Source organism: Pan troglodytes, chromosome 8, assembly GCF_028858775.2.
Source record: "Pan troglodytes isolate AG18354 chromosome 8, NHGRI_mPanTro3-v2.0_pri, whole genome shotgun sequence".
NCBI lineage: Eukaryota > Metazoa > Chordata > Mammalia > Primates > Hominidae > Pan > Pan troglodytes.
Window position 1 is genome coordinate 113692668 of NC_072406.2, and position 22908 is coordinate 113715575.

A 22908-nucleotide genomic window follows, 5' to 3' on the forward strand; every position below is an offset into this window, starting at 1 on the left:
TTGAGTCCCTGCTTTCACTCTTTTTGGTCACAGAAGTTTTTGAACAAATATTTTATCAGCCAGGATTTTGTTAAGTTCTTTTGTTAGTAGCATCACAAAATGATATTGTTAAGATTCTACCCTATCCCCAGACTGAAAAACAACTCAGTATTGCATATGTGGTTAAGCCTTGTCAAACCTGCAGATTTACCCCTGGGTGTGTAGGAGGGGTGTGGGGAGTAGGGGGGAGGTTACTCCCTTCCACCAAGAATCATGGCTATTGATATCTTGGACTGGATAATGAGACTCCATTTTACTTTTGTTTTTGTAAGAAATAATTACATTCATTGTGGAAATATGAAAAATAAAGAAGTCAAATATAATATTACCACCCAGATAATCATAATTTACTTTTTTTTTTGAGACAAGTTTCACTCTTGTTGCCCAAACTGGAGTGCAATGGCGCAATCTCGGCGCACTGCAACCTTTGCCTGCTGGGTTCAAGCGATTCTCCTATCTCAGTCTCCTGAGTAGCTGGGATTATAGACGCCCGCCACCAAGCCCGGCTAATTTTTTTTTTAATTTTTAGTAGAGACGGGGTTTCACCATGTTAACCAGGCTGGTCTCAAACTCCAGACCTTAGGTGATCCGCCTGCATCGGCTTCCCAAAGGGCTGAGATTACAGGCGTGAGCCGCCTCGCCCAGCCCATAATTTATATTTTTATACATAAACTTCTATATTATTTCATGCATACACTCACAGGTATTTTTCTTTTACAAAAATATACTAATATACTTAATAATTTATATATACATTTATTTCTAGAATAAATATACTATTAAAACAAAGTATAGATAAGTATCGAATAATCATTGGGTAAGGGAAGATGCTCTGAGTGCAACTTCTAAGGCAGTAACCACAAAGAAAGAAAATATATAGTTGGCTTTATAAAAACTAAACACCTGTGTTGGGCACCTGTAATCCCAGCTACTGGGGAAACTGAGGCAGGAAGCTCACTTGAGGCCAGAAGTTTGAGGCTGTAGTGTGCTATAATCATGCCTGTGAATAGCCACTGCACTCCAGCTTAGGGAACATAGCCAGACACTCTTAAAAAACAAAAACACTTGTTTGGGAAAACCCACTTTAAACAAAGTTAAGGGCCAGGCATGGTGGCTCACACCTGTATTCTCAACACTTTGAGAGGCCAAGGCAGGAGGATCACTTGAGCTCAGGAGTTTGAGATCAGTCTGGGTAACATAGTAAGACCCCATCTCTACAAAGAAATTTAAAAATTAGCTGGGCATGGTGGTGTGCAACCATGGTCCCAGCTACTCGGGAGTCTGAGGTGGAGGATCACTTGAGCCCAGGAGGCAGAGGTTGCAGTGAGCCGAGATCACACCACTGCACTCCAGCCTCGGCAACAGAGCAAGACTCTCTAAAAAAAAGCCTCAGTTGGCCGGGCGTGGTGGCTCACGCCTGTAATCCCAGCCCTTTGGGAGGCTGAGATGGGCAGATCATGAGCTCAGGAGATTGAAACCATCCTAGCCAAAATGGTGAAGCCCTGTGTCTACTAAAAATACAAAAATTAGCTGGGTGTGGTAGCATTCACCTGTAGTCCCAGCTACTCAGGAGGCTGAGGCAGGAGAATTGCTTAAACCCGGGAGGCAGAGGTTGCAGTGAGCCGAGATCACACCACTGCACTCCAGCCTGGCGACAGAGCGAGACTCTGTCAAAACAAAAAAACAAAAAAAAAAACCCTCACTTTTCCTCATCTATGAAATACAGGTAATGAAAACACATAGGATTACTGTGAGAATTAAATTTGATAAGACATGTGAAATGCCTGGATTTAGTAAGCGCTGCATCCTGCCTGGACTCAAGGCTGGATGCCAAGGGGAGAAGATGGTCAGGCAAGACCGCCTCAGCTCCTCCCAGGCAGTACCTTGGATCCCGCTCCTGACAGGAGAGCCTTTCTAATGCCTGTGAGCCATCCAAATGATTAAGGGTGGTATAACCTAGGGCTCTGCTAGAGGCCCTGCAAATTTAGGGGTGAGTTTATGCAGAATACAGATTAGGAATGGCTCAAGGGAACTGTATCCCAGAGAAGTGAATTGGACAGGATAAAGGCACCTTGGGGCTCTTATTCATCAAGCATACATAGGGTACTTGTCTACTGGATGTTAGTGCTCTGTTACTAGTTTTACTGAGGAGTCTGCCTGTATCTACTTCCCTACCTATAAAAAGAAAGGGGAAATTACATAGCCACTCTTAAGCAAATGCTCCAGGGGTAGAGGAATTGGGCTAGGAGACTCCCTTAGTTTCTTCTTCTTTTTTTTTAGACAGAGTCTCACTCTGTTGCCCAGGCTGGAGTGCAGTGGCACAATCTCAGCTCACTGAAACCTCCGCCTCCCGGGTTCAAGCAATTCTCCTGCCTCAGACTCCTGAGTAGCTGGGACTACAGGCACCTACCACCATGCCCAGCTAACTTTTTTGTATTTTTAGTAGAGATGGGGTTTCACCATGTTGGCCAGGCTGGTCTTGAACTCCTGGCCTCCCTTAGTTTCTTCTGTTCTTTCAACGGATAGTGCATCAGTGTTTATTCATCCTTTCAATCAGTATTTAGTTGAGCTCCTAGTATATGCCAGGAGCCACACTTGGTCTTTAGGAAACCGTAGCATGGGGATAAAACCCCTCCTATCTAGTAGAAGAGATAGGCAACAATCAAAGAGTCACATAAATAGATGTAAAATCATAACCAAATTAAGTGCCATGAAGAAAATACATGGGGACTTAACATTGTGTTACTGTGTGATAGGAATGGCCTGGAGATATGCAGAAGAAGGCAGGGCACTGGCATGGCTAGAGGGAGTGCTTGGTCAGGAAACCCAATTCAATGTCCTGAACACATAGGTTTGGTTTTAGGAAGTGGGGAGAGAGATAAATACGATGTCATTCATGGGAAGACAAATGCTTTTAAAAGTATCATGGTATGTAGTAAATGCTCCACTATGGATATGAGTAAAACATTAGGGAGGCACACATGAGGATGTGATTAATCCTACCAACGTGGCTGGAGGGTGATAGTGGAGGAAGACTTCCCAGTGGAAGTGACATTTGAGCTGGATTTTGAAGGGCAAAGAAGAGTTCCACAGATAGGAAAAAATATGGAGCTGTTGCTGGTAGAGGAAACAGCAGGGCAAAGATGTTCAAGGAAAGCTTCAGAAAGGGAGAGAGTCTCAGGACATGTTTTAAAGTAATGGTGGGTGGTGGTTGGCAAGGAGTTTGGGGAGGTCCTGGCTGGGTTCCTCAGTACTCCCAAGGCTGGCACTGTTTCCCAGGTAGGCCCCTTGATCTGCAAGGGACAGGGCAAGGGGAGACTTTGAGGTAAGGCATTCTCTGTTTTGTGCATAGGGAGAAGGAAGGTTCACTATTTATTCCCAGACGGCAAGGAAATGGCTGAAGAATATGACGAGAAGACGAGTGAACTACTTGGTAAGTGACAGAGGCTCCCAGTGGGCCTTTAGTAATACTTGGGGCTGACATAAGCACAGTGAACACTCCTAGCCTTAGGCTTGAGGTAGGAGCCCAGATCAAATGTAGAGGCTGGGAGAGACTGAAGCCCTCGAGACAACAATGTTCCTGAGCATAATCTGGGCACCAAAAGTGGAGTGCGAGTCCTTTTGACCAGTAAAATTCATCCCCACCCCTCACCCCAGACAAATGAGCGAGTGAGTAATTCTAAGATGTAGAGAAACAGTTGGGAAAAAACTTTACAGAGGAGGTGGTATTGGAAGTGAGCCTTGTAGGTTTAGGAGGGATAAGGGCAGACTTTCACAATTTGTTTTTCCTTGTTTTTTTGTTTGTTTGTTTTGTTTTCTAAAGCCACACCAGGAGCAAGCGAGTATCAGAGGCAGAGCTTCTGAGCTTGCCTCAAAGGCAACACTATAAAATATGGTCCTTATTTTGAAGAACATCTCAGTCAAAGAGGGTCAAAACAGTGATTTTGCAGCGTGGTCACTTTCATTCCTGCAGCGCCTTTCCTCTAAGAACAGGCTCATGGGTAGGGGCTCCAGCTCAGATTTCTGGGAATTATTTGATTTGTCCACTCTGTTCCCAGGTGTGCACATCAGCATTAACCAGCTTCCCAGAGCTAGGTGGCTGGCTCTTTGACCCAGGGCCCAAGGCTGTCAGCAGTGGGAGTTGGTCTCTTTATTAAGTTCCATCTGAAATGCTAAGACCAATGATGGAATCACAGGCTGGTTTATTTTCTTGTCATTATTCTTGGCTTTAATTTCTTCCTGGGCCTGATCGACAGGTAGTATTGGTGAGGGAATTTCTTTTTCCTTTTTTCTGACAGCTCATAAATGTCTAGAACCGACAACATGGATTACACGGGCTTGCATTCCCTCAGTCTCCAGTCTTAAAATGTTTGTCCTGCGCATGTTCAGTCGCACAGTGAAGTGTTGATCCCTCCTTATTATGAGCTGCTTGGGCTCCAGTCCCAGTTGGTTTAGTCTGGTGCTATTAAAAATCTTGATGTGTTTAGCATATGACACTGATTCGGTGGAAACCAATACAGTAGTAATATCCTCACAATGCATTGTAATTTATAGTGCTCCCAGGGGATGACAGCCTTGGAATGCCTAACAGGGGAGAACTTATGAAAGCAGAGGTCACGTGGACTAGCCACCACCATAACCAGGCCAGAGAATAGCCGCAGCTCCTCACTCCCAGCCCCCCCTGCCACTTCTCTACTCCTCCACACAGAGCAAATAAAACAGCTATAGCTGCTGCGGCTGTAAAAACAAACAAATAAAGCCCAGGCCTCTTTGTTGTGCTTGGACATGAAACTGAAATTAAAAACAAGTCCAGGTTTCTTCATTTGTAGCACCGTGTGCCCTGATATCCCTCATTAACCTGTCACTTCTCCTAGTGGCAGGTGGGGAATAGACCATGGCTTCCAAACTCCTCTTTCTTAAAAGCAGAAATGGAGAAGACTGTTCACAGGAGAACACTGTTTGGCTAAAGTTGACCTAATAATGATATTAATAGCGTGACTCTTACTGGGCACCATGCTAAGTGCTCTACGTGAATTACCTCATTTACTCGTCCTCATTAAAGCCCTATGAGGTAGATACTCTTGTCTCCATTTTGCATTTGGAAAAAATGGAAGCTCAAAGAGGTTAAGCACCTTGTTGAGAATTATGTAGCTAGTTTCTAAGCCAGGATTTAAGCCTAGTTCTGTCCAATTAAGAGCCCATGCTTTAGTCCTCAACAACATAGTGCTGGGAGTTGAGAATACTTAAATCCAACTTTCTTTTCTTCTTACTGTTTTTCTTTCCCCAGAAAGGCCTGAGTGTGGACTGATGGGCAGACAGGAGGACCTCACTTGAGCCACTGGGCCCAGCTCTAGAACAGCAGATCTTTTTCTTACTCTTCTTCCTATCCACCACTGCTGCCCTGGCAAAATACTCTCCATTATTAATTTTTAAGTATAAATAATCCCAGGGGTTGAGCTGGCTTTTGCTTGTGCATTCTATGAAGTAAAGTAGGGACATGGTTTTTGTGGCAATAAATAGGAATAGTTTCCATTTTTCTAGCTAAGTATACAAATTTGATAATTAGCCAAACCGGTTTTCTGTTAGAAAAATTCAAAGTAATTTACAGAGGAAGAATTGCCAATAGGTGTGCGTCAGTCTGGGACAGAGTTCCTCCCGTCGGTGTTAATAAGCATGTTAGTGTCCTGTTTTTTTCCTACCCTCTCAGTGCTGTTCATTCCCACCCCCCACAATGATTGCTGCATGTATTCATAGAGGAAAAAACTGAAGGCCCCACAACAATGATCGGAACATCAAACCAGCCTGAGAAGAACACAGCATGTCCAAGGGGTTCTGAGGCTGAAGGGCAGGCCATCCCCCAGCGATTACATTCGGATTACCGACTTAATCTGCTTTGGTATTTGACCGCCAGCCTAACCACCCCAGGCTGCATTTGGAGGATATTGAGCACTTTCATCCCCAAGCACTTCACTGGCTTTATAAATGACCCACTCGATTCCATTCGGCCTCCTCTGGGATGGGACATGGCAGCTGTTTAATTGCCACATAGCAATGTTGCAGTGTTTTAAGGCAGAAAAGAAGAATCCTGCATCCAGTTGAAGCTGCAGGGAGTATTTAGGGAAGGGAAATGTAATTATCCACATTGGAAGTGGGCCAGGGTTTGGAGCTTTGGGGAAAGAGGCCTTTAGGACTTCTACTTTCCAGCCCACCTGAAAGATGGGGCCTCCTTTCAGCAGTCTGGGACATCAGCCTGCTTCCTGCTGACTTAGGAAAAAGCCCCCAGGCGCCACCTCCTTTATATATTCCCCATCAGACCCTTCACCGGGGTGGAAAGTCTCTTTTCCAAGGTCTGGCTGGGGCTCAGCTGGGAAGATATGATAGCGTCCCGGGAAGCTGCCTCACACACACCAGTTTGGGTTTAACATATAATCAAATCAGAGTGACAGCAGGTGGAAACAGTCTTCTGTTGCCGCAGGAGCCGTCCTTGAGTTCAGAAACAAAGACGGGGGCAAGAAAGACAAGACAAAGTGTGCATTTGTACATGTGTGTTCACACCCATGCACTTGTGCATAGGAAAAATAAGAAGGACTTCCCCAAAATCTTTTATTGGGTCTTATCTCTAGAGGGAATGGGAAAGGAGACTTTCTTCTACATTCTAACAAAGAATTTAATTCTAAAGGTGTTTAAACAAAAAATAAAGGTGAAGCAGCCAGAGGTGTCAAGTTCCCTGAGTGGTTTTTAAGGTCAGAAGTAAGGAAATCAGCAGCTGACTTTCTTCCTTCTTTGAGTACTTCTTGGGAAGTTTTCTGTGTAAAACTCAAAATTTTTTGGAGTAAAAGTGCACAGAAAACCCTGGGGTGGTTGTCGTCCCTCCAGGCCACCTTGGTGCATTATTATGCATTAGGACACCCATTTTAGCAAGGCCCATGACTTACAGGGGCACCTCACTTATCCAGCCCTAGGTAGTGAGGTAGTCCTCATAATTTACTTTTTCAGATAATCAAAGCTTACCCTTTAAAGGCCAAATATAAAAAATAAATTGAGCTACTTAAAAAAAAAACAGAAACCTTTCAAAATATTACATGTGCTTATTGAACACTTTCAGAATAGTTTTATTAATAATTCAAATTCTGGATTTGGAGTTAGGAGACCTGGAGTTTAGCCGTGGCATTTGTAAGATTGTCTCCTTGAGCCTCAGTAATTCTTCATAGTCTGTTTCCTAGAGAGTAGTGGCAAGGGTTGAAAGAGAGCAGTCAGGGAAAAAATGCTATTTCTCATTTTAAAAATACAGACATTGGGTAGATGCTTTCTTTTTTTTTTTTTTTTTTTTTTTTGAGACGGAGTTTCACTCTTGTTGCCCAGGCTGGAGTGCAATGGCACGATCTCAGCTCACCACAGCCTCCACCTCCCAGGTTCGAGCGATTCTCCTGCCTCAGCCTCCCCAGTAGCTGGGACTACAGGCGTGTGCCACCACACCCAGCTAATGTTTTATTTTTAGTAGAGACGGGGTTTCTCCATGTTGGCCAGGCTGGTCTCGAACTCCCTCAGGTGATCCGCCCACCTTGGCCTCCCAAAGTGCTGGGATTACAGGCATGAGCCACCACGCCCGGCCTGGAGTAGATGCTTTCTAAAGGAACTTCCACCTTTAAAATCTGTGATGGTTGTGTTCTATTATAAAGTGGCACCATTGGAGTCTAAGGGTGCTTGTTTGCCCTTACACTAAAATGGTCCCAAGTGTTTATGTGGTTCTGACACTGCTGTCCAGTGTGAGTTGTCCCCGATACCATTGTCAATATGCCTGAGAAAAAAAGTAATTTCCTGCCTTATTCTACACACAGCATTTTATACCTAGTCTGAGCGAGAATCTGAGAGTGATCTTTCCTATAGTATAGAGTAGGGTACATGGATCTTTTCACAATAAGCTGCTGCTCGGAGGCATTTGTCACTTCTGAGTTTGCGACTGTGACAGAGGCCCCCAGAAGGCTGCTTCCAGTGAAGTGAGGTATTAACACTGAATAGATTTGGATATACTCCTGGTCACAGTCCGTTCACTTAAGAGAGAAGTATTTGTGGGGGAAAAAAAGTTGCCTATAAAGCATATTTCCAAGTTTTACTCTTCCTTATTAATTTTCATTATAAACTTGGAAATGTGTTTCTAGGGAGAATTTTTGGCCCTAAGAGGTAATAAAATCACACTGCAGAATGCAGCAGACCTTATAAAAGCACATATTTAAGGGAAAATTCTAATTTTACAGCACACTTTTGTGTTCAGCTTGTGTGCCTTACTTATAGCGGTGAGGGCGTTTGGATTTGACACAGCTGCTCAAAAGGTCTAAAGTAAAACCGCCGGCTGCCTAGTGCTGAGAACCTGACTGTAGCTCTCAACTCCTACCTGGAAAAAGACACAAACAGAAACAACTGTAACTGAGTACTATGCACTTTTTGAGTTGTTTAGCTCCTTAAACAGCTACAGAGGCTGTTGGTCTTTAGCACCAACTGGGCTCCTCAGGCTGGAGGATACCATAGTGGGCAGCCCCGGATTCCAAATGCAGCAGGAAGGGAAAGGAACTGGGGGATAGGAGGTCATGGCTCAGAAAAGATCCCCCTGCAGTGATGGACCGCATGGTTCCTGAAAATGAAAATCTCAGCAGGGGTTTTCAGGTAGTCCATTCAACTAGTTTCTTGATTTATAATTTTCATAATATATGTGCCTTAAAATCTTATGCAAGCATCTGGGTTATGAAACAAGGTAAAATAGAGATGGTTATTTGCATTCTAGAAGGATTCCCTTTTACAAAAAATTCACATTAGATCTTTTATAAACCGTGCATTTAAAATATGGCATGTGCCTACGATTTTGTTTAAATGCAGCTTTGGAGCGTTTTTTTGTTTTTGCTTTTTTCTTTTTTTTTAAGCAAGGTATACCTGAAAAGAGTGAATTTCTATATTTGGACTTTCTGAATCATGATACAGACCTGCAGAACAGCTTTCACCCTCTTAATTATTTTTTCCTCTGCATGTTTTTGAGGGAAAAAGTGTGCTTCAACTCCTTTTTGGGTTCCAAATTTTCTCCATTACCAGAAACAACCCTTTTCCTAATCTTCACATCTTCTCCTTGCTTGAAGCCACGCCTGAGGGTTTCTTGACTCCACTTGGCTCTTCTCAGAGCTTCATTCCAGTTCCTTTTGCCTGAGCACCCATGAGATGCGCTTTGAGGGTTGTCTAATGTTGAAATGCTCTACTGAAATTTCAGAAGTTGTGAGGTCCCTCCTTAGATTAACAAAGCTGAGAGTAAAGGCCCAACACTCCCACTTTCATCTTGTGCTGGTTACCTAGTGTGGTGCCGGTGATTCAGCAGAAAAGAGCAGAGACCCTCTCTTCACTCTCATCCCGATGCTTGCTTCTCATCCCGATGCTTGCTTCTCTCCCCAGTGAGAAAGTGGCGTGTGAAAAGTGCCCTGGGAGCCATGGGCCAGTGGCAGCTTGAAGTAGGAGACCCAGCGCCCCTAGGAGCAGGGAACCTGGGGCCTGAACTCATCAAGGAAAGCAATACCAATGTATGTCCATCTGTCCAGGTGTCTTGCACGGACTGAGGTGGGGGTGGGCTGTGGGCTGCTGGCTCTTGAGGGCAGGGACCATGTCTTGTTCACCTCCTCGCCTCCAGTGTGCCACCTGGACACAGCACTCTATAAATGTTTGTTTGAATGAATACAGACATTTTGGCTTGATCGTCCCAGGGTGGGGGCTCAGGGCCTGGAGTGTTGTAGCAATAGCAGCGTCAGAGGGGAGCAGTGGAGAAGAGCTGAGGGTCTTGTTGTGCCCCGGGGTAGAGCTCTGATGAGGGTGGAGCCTTCCCTTCCCCAGGAACAGTCCTCCAGTTGGATTTGCCTTCTGCAGCCTATCTTCATGCGCAAGGACACCAAGATGAGTTTCCAGTGGCGGATTCGAAACCTCCCCTATCCTAAGGATGTCTATAGTGTCTGTGTGGACCAGAAGGAGCGCTGCATCATTGTCAGAACAACCAACAAGAAGTGAGTAGCGTGGAAGGCACCCTGTGTGCTTGTGTATGAGCAGGGTGTAGGGTGGGGTTTGATCTGGCGTTAGGATCATTATTCAGGCCGGTCCTGCAGAGAGGAAGCCCTTCTGCTTACAGGTATTGGAAGGGCTTCCTCTCTGCAGGACCGGCCTGAATAATGTAATCAGCTCCATCGGGGAAGAGAAACTTGAATGAGTATCTAGTATAGTACCTGGCATAGATAGGGGCTCAGTAAATATTTGTTGAATGAATGAGATGATGAGGGAAATCACACGACCATTAACTTGTGGTCTCAGGTGGTTCTGCTGAAAGGTTATTATGACCTTGGTCTCCTGACTGGATCCAGGCCTTGGTAAGGGTGGCCTGGTGACATCACTGTCAGAGCTGGCAGGGAGCCATAGCTTGGAAGGCACCCCTGTCTGAAGTGGCAGTGACAGTCCTTTAAAGCAGTACTTGACAGCAGTTTAAAGCAGACTGGGCAGCAGTAAACCTAATCCCTCCCCAGACTGACAGTGGGGCAGATGCTTGGGCCGCTTGGAAGTCTCTTGCATAATGCCTCAAAAGGGGTACTCAGCTTCCCTTTGTGGTCCCCTAGAGGGGAGGCAAACTGCAGGGGTTGAAAGGACAGAAGGTGGCCACAGTGCATTTCCATTTTGGAAATGCATTGATCTCATTTAGGTTTCTGGAGCCCTGACTGATCACAGGAGAAGAACAATGCCCTGTGTGAGGCCTGAAGGGAATGGCCCTGAAATGAATCAATCTTGACCTGGGCTAGAGAGAATATAGTCTAGGGACAACTCCCACAAAATAGATTTGGGCATCGAGATGGGAGGTTTTATAAGTTACCTGTCTGCAAGCTGTGAAGCCATTCAACATGCCTCATGGGGATGCCCCCACCCATCTCTTGCTTTACATGCAGTAATGGGGACGCAGCTCCTTGTGCATCTCCTCAGGTGATGTGGTGCCAGTCTCCCCTTCCATCTCCCTCAGGCTCACGAGGCCCACAGGGAAGCAGGGTAGCTCCCAGACTCCCCCATCGCAGCCCTGGGTGCTGCCATCCTCTTGTGACCCCCATATCCCATTGCTTTGGCAGGGTTAAGAGGACAGGGGAAAGGGTGGAGATGGATGAATTAATTTCAGGATTATTGCTGTACATGCAGCCAGCAGCCCCTGTAGTGGGCCTTGTCTATAAATATAAAGTCATAATAATAAGGGTTTGTGTTTATAAAGCACTTTGAAGCCCTCAGATAAGAGGCAGTTTATTCCCGTTATTGTTCTCATCATTAACAGGAGTCACTGCCTAAAGTGGAATTTAGCAATTTCAGACAACAGAGAAATTGCCTGTAGGAGAACAAACTCCATGCTTCAGCAAGCATTCCCTGGTGGAAGAGGCCTTGGGTCCAAACTGGGAACAAAAGTGCTTCTGATAGCACTTGAATCTGCAGCCCAGCACTTTGTGAAGCTGGCTGCTGCCTCTTTTTTGTCCCCCAGAGGTCACTGTCGAATACAGATATCAGACAGAAATGTGATTACCAGGGAGTGAGGAAAGAGGCTAGCTAGCTCACCAAAAAATTCATCTGCCAGCATATCCTCTGGGTCCCATCTCCTGCGCACATCCAGCCATAGGTGGCGCTGTTGGCCAGGAGCTCCATGGCTGGAGGCCCAGGCTAGCTCTCAAGGCAAGCAGGGGTTGTTGGACATTTTTGAAATGATGGGTGAGGCCAGGTGAGATGGGAGTGATGCCCCTGGAGGGGCAGGGCTGAGGGTTGGATTCCCATAGAGGACAGAGGAGTGTTTCAGGGCCCACTTTGGAACCCACACTGAGCCTCTGGTCCAGTGTCCCAGCCTGGCTCATCCCTGCCCTCAGGTCTCTCTGTTGGGAGGTAACCTAGAGGCCGCTGAACCCTTAGCCAGATCGTTCCCGAACCTAGTGGCATTTTTACCTTCTACCTGGAAGAATGTATTTTATACCTTTACTCCCATTAATTATATAGAACTCAATGGGTATTCCTTTATTATTATTATTATTAATTTGGAAGGGAGAGATTTATTTCTCATCAGGGGTTACAGCCTGCATAGACATTCTTTTTTATTTTTATTTTTATTTTTATTTTTATTTTTTTAAGAGATGGAGTCTTGGCCGGGCGCGGTGGCTCACGCCTGTAATCCCAGCACTCTGGGAGGCCAAGGCAGGTGGATCATCTGAGGTCAGGAGTTTGAGACCAGCCTGGCCAACATGGCGAAACCCTGTCTCTCTAAAAATACAAAAATTAGCCAGGCGTGGTGGTGCATGCCTGTAGTCCCAGCTACTCGGGAGGCTGAGGAAGGAGAATCGCTTGAACCCAGGAGGTAGAGGTTGCAGTGAGCCAAGATCATGCCATTGCACTCCAGCCTGGGTGACAGAGTGAGACTCCATCTCAAAAAAAAAAAAAAAGAGATGGAGTCTTGCCCTATTGCCCAGGCTAGAGTCCACTTCTTGCACAATCATAGCTCACTGTAGCTTTGAACTCCTGGGCTCAAGGGATCCTCCCGCCTCATCCTCCTGAGAAGCTGGGACTATAGGCGCATACCACCCAATCTGGCCAAGTTTAAACAATTTTTTGTAGCGTTGAGGGTCTCTCCATTTTGCCCAAGCTGCTCTCAAAATCCTGGGCTCAAGTGATCCTCCTGCCTTGGCCTCCTGAAGTGCTGAGATTACAAGCATGAACCACCACACCCAGACCAGGGTGGCCATTCTGGTAGGCGGGGAAGTGTGGCCTCTGGCCAGAAGCCAAAAACTTAATGGCTACTCCCTTCCACAGTGTTTAGCTTTTTAAGGATATAGTACATTTAAAATCTGTTTTCTGATCATCATTCTATCGGGAGGTGGACAGGATCCATACTTTTATTCTTGTGTTATAGATGATTATATAAATGTATATATAAAGTCAGCATGATGAACCAGCTTGCTGAAAGTTAGTGACTGTCTCTCCTGATACCCAGACATCTGCACTTTCCACCACATCATGGCATTTCTCTCTGATTTGACCTCTTCCTTCACCTGGAGGTTCCATACCTGCCCCAGTTCTAATATTCTGGAATGTGGTTACTAACCAAAGCCAGAGTTTCTTTACCCATACTTGCCTTGTCTCTGAAGAGCTGGGTTGGTGACTTTACTTGAAGGAATTGATTGCAGTGTATCATGTCCTTGGCCTCACATATTAGTGAGGGATGAATCAGGGAAGGAAAAAAGTGCTTTTCCAGGATCCCAGTGTTGGACCATCTATTCCTGATAACGTTTGTGCAGAAAGAGGGCTCCTAGCCTCAGCCTGGAAGTTGGCCGCTGTAAGTGGAATGAGCCAGGGTGCAGGAGTGAGAAGTTGTTGGGTTAAATCTGGCCTCTGCCAGTGTTAGCTGTAGAATTTAGGCAAGGTTTCCTCATCTATCAGAGAAGACTCACAGCTACTTCACAGATTTTGGGGAATTTGATGAAATCATATATGTACAGGCCAGCACAATGGCTGGCCTGAAGCAGGTCCTCAACAGTTCTTTGGAAATTGGAATCTGAGGAGAGCTTGGCTGATTTGACATCGGTGATAGTAACACTGTGGGAGGTGTTAATAGGCTTCACTAGAAAAAAGGATTCTGTGGTTAAATAAGTTTAAGAAACTCTGGATTAAACAGGCTTCTCTTTGGTGGGGCCGAGAGCCTTTAGTATGTGTGTGTGATTGTGACTGTCTAGCAGGGGGCGACTGTGGGTGGGGGTGCCAAGTTTGCCCAGAGCCTTGATGTTTAAGAAGATTTGCTTGCTGCTTTTCTAAAGGCGGACTGGTTGGAGGCTTCTCTGGACCCCTCTGGCCATGCGGTGTGCAGGTGTGCATGGCACCCCCTCTGAGGTATGTGAGGCATGACCCAAGTGATTGTCCACAGCAGCCCTGCTCCTGCCTTCAGCCTCCAGAGTCTCTCTCCCTCTGAGGGCCTGGCCTCTGGTGCCCTTTTGGGTTGAAAGGCTGGATTGGGGAGGGGATACAGTAGAGAGTGGTGGGAGGCAATAGATCATTTCTGAAATAGTCAAAATGGAGGAGTCGTCTGTCAAACAGGGAGAAGACAGGTACAGAGTTGGCCTGTTCTGGGCCCTTTGACATTGACTTCAAGTTCATCTAGTGCAGCTCTTTTATTCGAAGCAGGAATGTGGAAACTGAGGCCCAGAAATTAAGTGACCTGTCCGGGGTCACAAGGCAGGGCCAGGAGTTCTGCTACAAGCCTTTACTTCCACATACATCTTTTGAAGACTTTTGACATTCAGAAAGGAAGGCCGCTGATGTGTTGGATAGAGTACCCAGGGGACCCGCAGAGTGTTCAGACCCCAGGGGAGACAACCTGTTCATTGTTGAACATCCCCACCTCCCACCTCAATATCTGCCCCATCATTGGACAAATGCAAATAATCTAGACTATGGAGGGCTATTACTTTGTGGTGAGAATGTGGAGACATGGAGGTGTCAGGAGATTTGGGGAATTCTCACTTTAATACGGGCTTCTCTGTTTACCAGCTTTGTGAGTTGGGCAAGATATCTAACTTTTCTGGGCCTCAGTTTCCTTTTGTTTAAAAGTGGATAATAGAAGTAACCAACCTGAGAGAGTTGTTTTGACAATTAAATGTGTTTAGAACCTGGCACAGAATAAGCTTTTAAAATGTCATCTTTCATTGTATGGCTGAAATAGAACATTGAAGGGAGGTGGGAATGGGGGAGAGCGGGGCATCTGCAGGAGGCCAGGGAACTATCCTGCTGTAAGGGTTCATCTTTTAGCAGAAACAAAACAAGGTCTGATCAGCAGGCATATGGCCTTGTTCCTTTTTTTGAGATTGAGTCTGGCTCTGTTGCCCAGGCTGGAGTGCAGTGGCACGATCTTGGCTCACTGCAACCTCCGCCCCCTGGGTTCAAGTGATTCTCCTGCCTCAGCCTCCCAAGTAGCTAGGACTACAGGTGCCGCTACCACGCCTGGCTAAGTTTTGTGCTTTTAGTAGAGACAGGGTTTCACCATGTTGGCCAGGCTGGTCTTGAACTCCTGGCCTCAAGTGATCTGCCCACCTCGGCCTCCCAAAATGCTGGGATTACAGAAGTGAGCCACTGCATCTGGAGGCCTTGTTTCTTCTTCATCCTTTTCTTTTAATTTTTTGTAGAGACAGGGTCTCGCTATATTGCCCAGGCTGGTCTTGAACTCCTGGCCTCAAGTGATCCTCCCACCTCAGCCTCCCAAAGTGCTGGGATTACAGGCATGAGTCACCAGGCCCGCCCTCTTCTTCATCCTTAAATCCCCAGCTCACAGCTCAAGGCCTGGGACACAGTTGATGCCCAATAAATGTTTGCTGCCTACCTACAGCTGCCTGAGGCTGAACGTTATGACCCTTCCAGAAGCACAGTGGGTCTCTCTCTTGTCCAGGTGCTGGTGAGAAAGTCAAGTACAGTACCTATCATGGAAAAACCCTATGTCTGGGGGAATGGGTGTGAGAAGGGGGTGGGCTTCCCCAGGAGGAGAAAAGGCAGATGCTCCCTACTCCCTTGAGCCTATCGGGAGCTTCTAAGAAGTTGGTTAACCTCGACCAATAAACTAAATCTATTACAAGAGACTCAAAACCAAGCTGAGCCTCCACCTGCTCTGCCTCCATTCCTCTTGCCTGGTGGTAGGAGTAGTTCAAGGAAAGCAGGTGCAAGCTATGCACCTAAAGTTCCCTCTGATCCTGTCCTTGCTGTTGTGGCCAAGCCCTGGGATTCATTTTCCGGTCCCACTGCCCCAGCCTGGGGGAATGGTTCTGCTGGGCTGCTTCCCTCCTGGTTCTGCTTTTTGTGTATATTTGCAGGGAAGATGTTAACACTTCCTAACAAGTCTTTGTGTTCATCTAATCTCTGCTGTTTAACCTTTGACTCTCCCCTATTATCAGTGTCTGCCACCTTTGGGGGCCAGACCAAAGGCCCCAGGAAGAGCCCTCAGCCTGAGCTGGCTAGGAAGAGGATGAGGCAGGCATTCCATCCCCGGTTTGCAGGCAGATGGATCGCCTTTCCCTGGGGCAGAGCTTTGGAAAATAAAGCAACTTGCAATGCCATTAGGATCCCCCAGCCCCCACTCCTTTTGAACTGTCAGCCTTTAAGTAAACATTCTTTTCCTGCCATGGGTCCCAGTACCTTGGTGGGGAGTGGGGAACCTGGGAGGAGAGGGGCCCCGAGAGCCTCTGTTGAACGGAGGGATTTGGGCAGGGAGGACGGGGGCAGAAGTGCTGCATTGATGTCAACTCTCTGAGTCCCCAGGGCATAGGGGCTTTTGAAGTGGACTCAGGGTAGCTGTCACCACAAGGACCAGGCCCCTCTGAAGTACTAAAAGCCCCATCCTCCCCAGGCCTCTCACTTGAGTTTGTTTGTACCTGCCTGAGGTGTTTCCCTTCACAGCCCATACAACCTCTGCAGCAGAAAGTGATGCCTTGCCCAAGTGACAGGTCTAGCAGCCCCTGGCCAGAGCCTAAGCCACATTTCCACCAAGGAAAATGCCAAATTGGTGTATTGTTAGAGATGAGGAGGCCATTCATTGTGCTTTGGTGTAGTAAGGATCAGACCAAGGACAAGGAATCTTACTCTAATCTTGACTCCCATCCCTACCGACAACTGGCCGTGAAACAGGGCAAGATATTTCATCTCTCTGAGCCCGAGTTCCGTTTTTGGTAAGGGGGGTCAAATTTCCTGCAAAGTCTAGTTATACACATTACAGACTGGGTGTTGCCATCTGTTCTATTTTTTTTTTTTTAATTAAAAGGCATCATTAATCGCTGAACCGGCACCTGCAGATGATAAGGACCATGTGTGATATGTAAAAATGGAGGAGTAGGGACTTGGGGCCAGCCAAGTAGTCCAGAGGTCCAGCTTCCGTGATGAGTAACATGGTTCGTCCTCTCAAAGAGATTTCTCCTAGTAGATATACTTTTCCCTCTGGCCTACAAGTAGAGCCAGGCTAACAAGGCCTTGAAAGGCCCCAGAAGAGGAAGAGGTAGTTGAGGCCTTCAGTGGACCTCCCATGTAAATGTTAACAGTAGGGCCCCAGCTTTGGGAGACAGATCTGAATGTCCTTACTCTGTCCTTTGTTAGAACACGTCCCATTTTTCTGGTGTCTCCATGAGGCTTTGGGGGTAGAGGAGTCCCAAGCTGCTTGAGCTATTTGTGTGTTCCAGGCTTCTTCTGCCTGTCTTTGGGAGACCCAGCTCTGAGATGTGAGTCACTACAACCCCTGGTCTAATCACAGAATTATAACTAGGTTCTGCTCTTCTGCCACTGGACTGGACATAAGGCTTGCATTCTATGCTTTCCAGGGCCACTGAGCTCTGAAATACTGGTGTTCTAACTGGTTTCCCTTCTCCCTCTCTGCGTGTGTGGAAGGTGTGGGAGAACTAGGTAGAAGCTAGGCAGCAGAGGGCCTGACGCCTGGCTGTTGGGTCACCTTGCCGAGTGCCCCAATGGCCTCTCGGTGTCCCCACAGGTACTACAAGAAGTTCTCCATTCCTGATCTAGATAGACACCAGCTACCTCTGGATGACGCCTTGCTGAGCTTTGCCCACGCCAACTGCACCCTGATCATCTCTGTAAGATTCACCCAGACTTCTTGGACACTGCATCAGGGAGAGTCTTCCTCTTTCCCTGCCCACTTCCCATCCCATCAGAGTCCTCAGTTCTAGCCCCAAGCCCTAGGGTATGCTTGTGGGAGAATAGGCATCTCTAATTCAGCATGGGGGAGAGCAGGGAGGGGGCTCAGGGAGGAGCCTGACCATATAATTCACAGCTAGAAGAGGGTAGAGGATGAAAGGGAAGCGGTGGAAATTGCTGAACTTGGGTTCTTCTGGTCCAAGGTCTGCTCCTACTCAGTCACATGACCTTGAGCAAATCATTCAATCCTACAGGCCTCAATTTTCTCGTGCAAATAAGGGGATCAGAAGGAGAAGGGGCCCCAAGCGTGTGTGGAAGGAGATGGGACAGTGACTGAATTATTTTCTTATTCCTGGCTGCATCCACAGTACCAGAAGCCAAAGGAGGTTATGGTGGCCGAGTCTGAGCTACAGAAGGAACTAAAGAAGGTAAAGACAGCCCATGGCAACGATGGGGACTGCAAGACCCAGTAGTTGGCCCCTGAGCCTTATACCTCCACCACAGGGGGTGCCGTGAGACTTCAAGGCTTGGCCCTTCTTGACCACGGCAGCCTCCTGTCTTCTAGGAGCTATCAAGGGTCTCTAAGAACTGGGCATGGGGCACTCCTAGCCAGTGAGTCATGGTCATATTTCCTGAGTAAAGTCATTCTGAGTTACTTACTGCACAGGGACTGCCCTCTTGTTCCCCTCTGTATGCTGCCTGGCCCCAGACCCCACTGGCCTCCCTCGGGAGGGTGTGATGACATTCCTTTCTCTATCCCGGAGACCTACAACATAAAGCTTTCCACAAAAAGGGAGAATAGGGTGGGAGCACATGGCCCTAGCAGGGCAGGGCTGGCCTTTCCCCGCAACCTGTTTACACAAACTCAGAGGAAGACCAGGCTGGAGGGTCTTCCTGTGCTACCATAGCTTGCAGAAGTGGCTCAGAGGAAACTCCTGAAGATGTGTGGGCAAGGGAAAAGTTTTAAAAATGCAGAAACCGGCCAGGTGCAGTGGCTCACGTCTTAATCCCAGCACTTTGGGAGGACGAGACGGGCGGCTCACCTGAGGTCAATAGTTCAAGACCAGCCTGGCCAACATGGTGAAACCCTGTCTCTACTAAAAACACAAAAATCAGCCGGCCATGGTGGCGCATGCCTGTAATTCCAGCTACTCGGGAGGCTGAGGCAGGAGAATCGCTTCAACCTGGGAGGCGGAGGTTGCAGTGAGCCAAGATCATGCCACTGCACTCTAGCTTGGGCAACAGAGCAAGACTCCGTCTCAAAACAAAACAAAACAAAAACAAAAAACAAAACAGAAACCTTGGAAATAGAACACAGGATGTTAAGGCATTGTGGGTAAAAAGCCAGAATAAGGGTCATAATTTTGCCAAGGGTGTGTGTTGGGGTAGGGGTCACCACAGGTAACAACTGAGCTTCCAGCAGCCTGTACCCTTTCCACAGTCCCCTCTCCAAACCCACAGGTGACCCTCCACACCCCAAAGGCTAAGGGATAGGTCGTCAATGGGAACTCTTCCTGAAAAAAAGAAACCTTTGTTCTTTGGGACACAGAGCCATGAGGCTGGTCTTGTCGTTTCAGCAGCACATACAACCCTGAGCTTGGGTCTGCTGTTCCCTTCTCCTGGCGCCTCCTAGGACTACTCAGCCAGTGAGGAACCAGATCTGTGAACAATCAAGCTTTATTTTTACAAAAATGAAAATTGTAGCATGTCTCAACAGCCAGCCTGAGGTAGGGCTGGCTCAGAACTCACTCAGAACTGCTGGGTTCCCTTTGCTCTTTCTTGGTTTCAAAGCAAAACCAGGCCACAGTGCCCCAGGAATGAACCCCCAGCCCCGAGAGGTTGGTCAAGGGTGAGGTCTGGCTGGTGCCAGGAGGCTATTGGCAGCCTCACCTTTCCTTCCAGGAAGGGGCAGAAAGGAACCATCTGGGAAGGTGGGAGCACCTCACCTCACTCTGTAGGCTGTCATGGCTCTAATAAGGGGTATAGGATGGGCCTCTCCAGGCCAGATCCTTGCTCTGGCCAAACAGGGACGCAAGGCCCGGGTTCAGCCACACTCTAAAGCAGCAGGTCCTGCCTCTCCAACAGGTTCCTGGGAGGGACTGCATCTCTGGTAAGCTCCAAAGTCCCAGGAGTCAGAAGCCTCTAGTGCAAGGTGCCTGAGCACTGGGGTCACAGGCCCAGGAGCACAGTGGGGCAGTGAGGAGGAGCTATCACTGTACCCTCCAGGCAAGAGAAGTCCCTGAGTAGCTGGTTTCCCTGGCCCAGAGGCAGGGGTGGCCCTGACGGTCATGGGTTTTGAAAATCCAGGACGTGGAGGTTGTAAGACAGTGCAGCATAGAGATGCTTGGTGGTGAGACGCAGGCAGTACACAGGGCTGCTGAGGGGAGTCGACGTCAGCGGGAAGGCCTGGAAGGGAGGGCACAGGAAGTGGTAAGAGCTTTCCAAGTGGGACATGGGTGTGCCCTAACCCAGGATCCCCAGGCCCCGGGGAAGAGGGACATGTGCCATTGTAGGCTTCTTCCAACCCTTTCTAGGCACGTCCTTGGCTACCTCACCCTCTCCCAAATGCAGCCCATAATCATGAGTCCTGGCATGCTGGAGAAGAGGTGGGCAGGACACTTACGTGCAGGCAGGCCCTTTGACGCCGGTCCCACAGCCGTACAACACCGTAGTAGGAGGAACCTGTGGCCAGAAGGTGGTTGCCATCTGTCTGCAGGCAGTACAGGGTGCTGTCGTGGGGCTCCTCCCACTCCATGACACATTTCCTGTCCAGGAAGAGGAGAAGCAGAGGGAGGTTTAGGGTACCCTCCACCTCTACCCCAGCTTTCCTGGGCCTAGAGTGGCTGAGGGGAGCATTAAGGAGCCATTCCGGGATGGAAGAGAAAGAAGCCTAAATCATCAGATTCATCAAAAACCGAACTTCATGGGAGAAAGCATCTTCTGTAGAGGGCTCTCGCCATGGCCCAGACGACACAGCAGATTATACCTGCACTTCTGTTTTCACATGGCCAGCTACTTGTCACTGGACTCAAGAAAGGTTGAAGTAACACAGGCCTCAAGAAAGGCTGGGAGAGAATATTGAGTGACAGTACCCTGACGGCTCCAGAGGCTCTGGGAAACGCCTGCCTTTGCCAAGGCCTGTTGGCTATAGCCAAGCCACTGGGACCAGGGCTGCCCAAATGTAGGAAGTCTAGTGACCTTGCAGGCCTCTTCCTTCCCAGCCCTGACATGGAGTCTCTGTGCCCTCTCCCATGGGCCAACCCAGGACTGGAGGAAGGACCAGGATTGGTGCAGGGCCCCCACCACCTGTCCTCCCTGCCCAGCACACTCACCGGACACTGGTGCGGAGGTCCCAGTAGCGAACATAGGTGTCATAGCCACAGGACAGCAGTGTGAAAGGGGATTCATACATGACATCCAGCACCCCAGCCCCTGGGGGAAAGTCACTGCCCAAGTGTGTCATCAGCTGCCCACTGGGAAGGGAAGGACGGAGTGAGAGGCTGCTCCACGTGGGTCATACACATTCGTTCCACCTTCAGAGGGCATCAGACCTTGGGGAAATGTTCTCTTTCCTCAGCTAGAATGAGACTCAAGGAAGGGGGCTCAGGGAGGAGATGCCCAATTCCTACCCACCTCACCCCTGCCATGAGGCCTCTGCAACCAGTCCCAGGCCCCACCCCTCCCCCAGCATCCCAGCCCTCAGCAGCCCCTCCATCACACCTGTGTGCCGGCTGCCACCCACCCAGCCACTCCTCCTCAGGACAATGAATGGGGGGGCTTGCTGAAGGGGTCGGCCCCCCTCACATTCACATGCACATGCACACACACACACACTTGGTTACTTTATACTTCTTGATCCTGCAGGTCATGTAGTTCTGAGCTGCCTGAGTCCAATGCCTTAATTCCTGCCTGTAATCTGGGGCTCAAACCTCATTGGGGATAAAGACCACACAAAGGGAGAAGGGGAGTCCCAGGAGATGTTAAAACAAGTAAACACCTTTGTGTCTGGGGAGAAAAATCGCTGAGAAAGCAGCTTAGCGAGCTGTCCCTGGTGTTCCTGGTCTAGCTGGCCCCCAGCCCGGGGCTAGCACGCCTCTGTGATCACAGCCCCCAGCCTGTGGGGCTCCAGCCTGCTCCCCCCACCCTCACCCCACCCGGTGGCCGAGAGCAGATTACTGAGAAGAACAATTTCTTTGTGACTGTGTAATTCCCTCCGTGACCGCGGCAGTGGGCAGACCCTTTGCCCTGATGCCAGACCCCTAGCAACTATGTAGGGGGGCCTCCTGTCCCTAGCAACTACCCCTCAACATCAAGTGCACCCGCTAATCCCTGCAGCCAGGGGATGGGTAGAAGTATGGAGTTTCCACAGAATGACAGGGGGAAATGAAGGAAAAGGGGCGCCCTCCAGGCCTGATGCCTTAGCTTCCTTTACCCGTGAGACGCTGGGCTTTCCCCATGCCATGACAGGAGAAACAAGGCCATGGACACTTCACAGGGATGTCCAGGTAAGAGGCCCTGGCATGGAGTGAGGGGACTTCATGGCTCACCAGCCCTTTTGGCCCAAGTAGCATGTCAGCAAAGGGCTTGAGGCAGACAAGGCAGCCAGCCACATGTCTGAATGCAGATGTCAGCTCTCGTCCTTCCACCTCATTGAGACCCTGACCCACAACCTCCCTTCTCCCCGACAGAGCTGCCATCTTCCCGAAGGCCGAAGGAATCAAAGGAGGAGACTGGGGGTTCCTTTCTGCCCCTTCCACCTTTCCCCCTTTGAGCCCTGGGCAGTGGGCCCTGGCCAGGAGCACTGCTGCTGCCAGTGGGGAATTAATCCCCAAGACAGCACCCCTGCTACCAGCCTCCTCAGGGAAGTTCTGGTCTTCCTCTCAGTAGCCCAGAGCTGGGCCTGTGGGGAGAAGATGGCAAGCCTCTGTCTGTTGGGGGGCTCCTGAGAGGGATCAGGCAGAAGGCCTTCTCCCCAGATCAGCATCCCATAGAGACTGCTAACCTTGGCTCCCAGAGAAGCCCTGCCTTCCCAGATGGGCCACCAGCCAAGATTCAGCCACCCTGGGCAGGCCAGAGCCCCTGTAGGGGAGTCATTCTCTCTCTTTCACAGGTATACTGGGTGCATGCTGGGTAGGGGCTGTTTGGCTCCACAGTTCTCCTCCCTCT

At 48.6% G+C, this 22908-nt stretch overlaps 2 protein-coding genes across 14 annotated transcripts in view; one reads left to right on the forward strand and one right to left on the reverse strand.

Moving 5' to 3' along the window:
- Positions 1-18406, forward strand: part of DPCD (deleted in primary ciliary dyskinesia homolog) — a 21484-nt gene extending 3078 nt beyond the window's left edge. The window contains exons 2-7 of one of the 12 annotated variants that reach the window (XR_010146685.1): positions 3392-3472; positions 9472-9596; positions 9937-10070; positions 13878-13950; positions 17579-17788; positions 18111-18406. Coding sequence is in view for 10 of the 12 variants with exons in the window: in XM_016919164.3 (XP_016774653.1) it covers positions 3392-3472; positions 9472-9596; positions 9937-10070; positions 17579-17681; positions 18111-18215 (548 nt within the window). In the remaining 2 variants the exon portion in view is untranslated. The other 11 variants (XR_010146684.1, XM_063781072.1, XM_063781069.1 and 8 more) reach the window with 11 other exon arrangements.
- A 995-nt stretch (positions 18407-19401) lies between these two features.
- The window catches only part of FBXW4 (F-box and WD repeat domain containing 4), an 84515-nt gene continuing 81008 nt past the window's right edge, over positions 19402-22908 (reverse strand). For both annotated transcript variants that reach the window (XM_063781067.1, XM_016919170.3), the window contains exons 7-9: positions 21075-21215; positions 20366-20507; positions 19402-20148 (exon numbers count right to left, since the gene is read on the reverse strand). In XM_063781067.1, the coding sequence (XP_063637137.1) occupies positions 20029-20148; positions 20366-20507; positions 21075-21215 (403 nt within the window). In that variant the 3' untranslated portion in view covers positions 19402-20028. The remainder of the gene's footprint in view (positions 20149-20365; positions 20508-21074; positions 21216-22908) is intronic.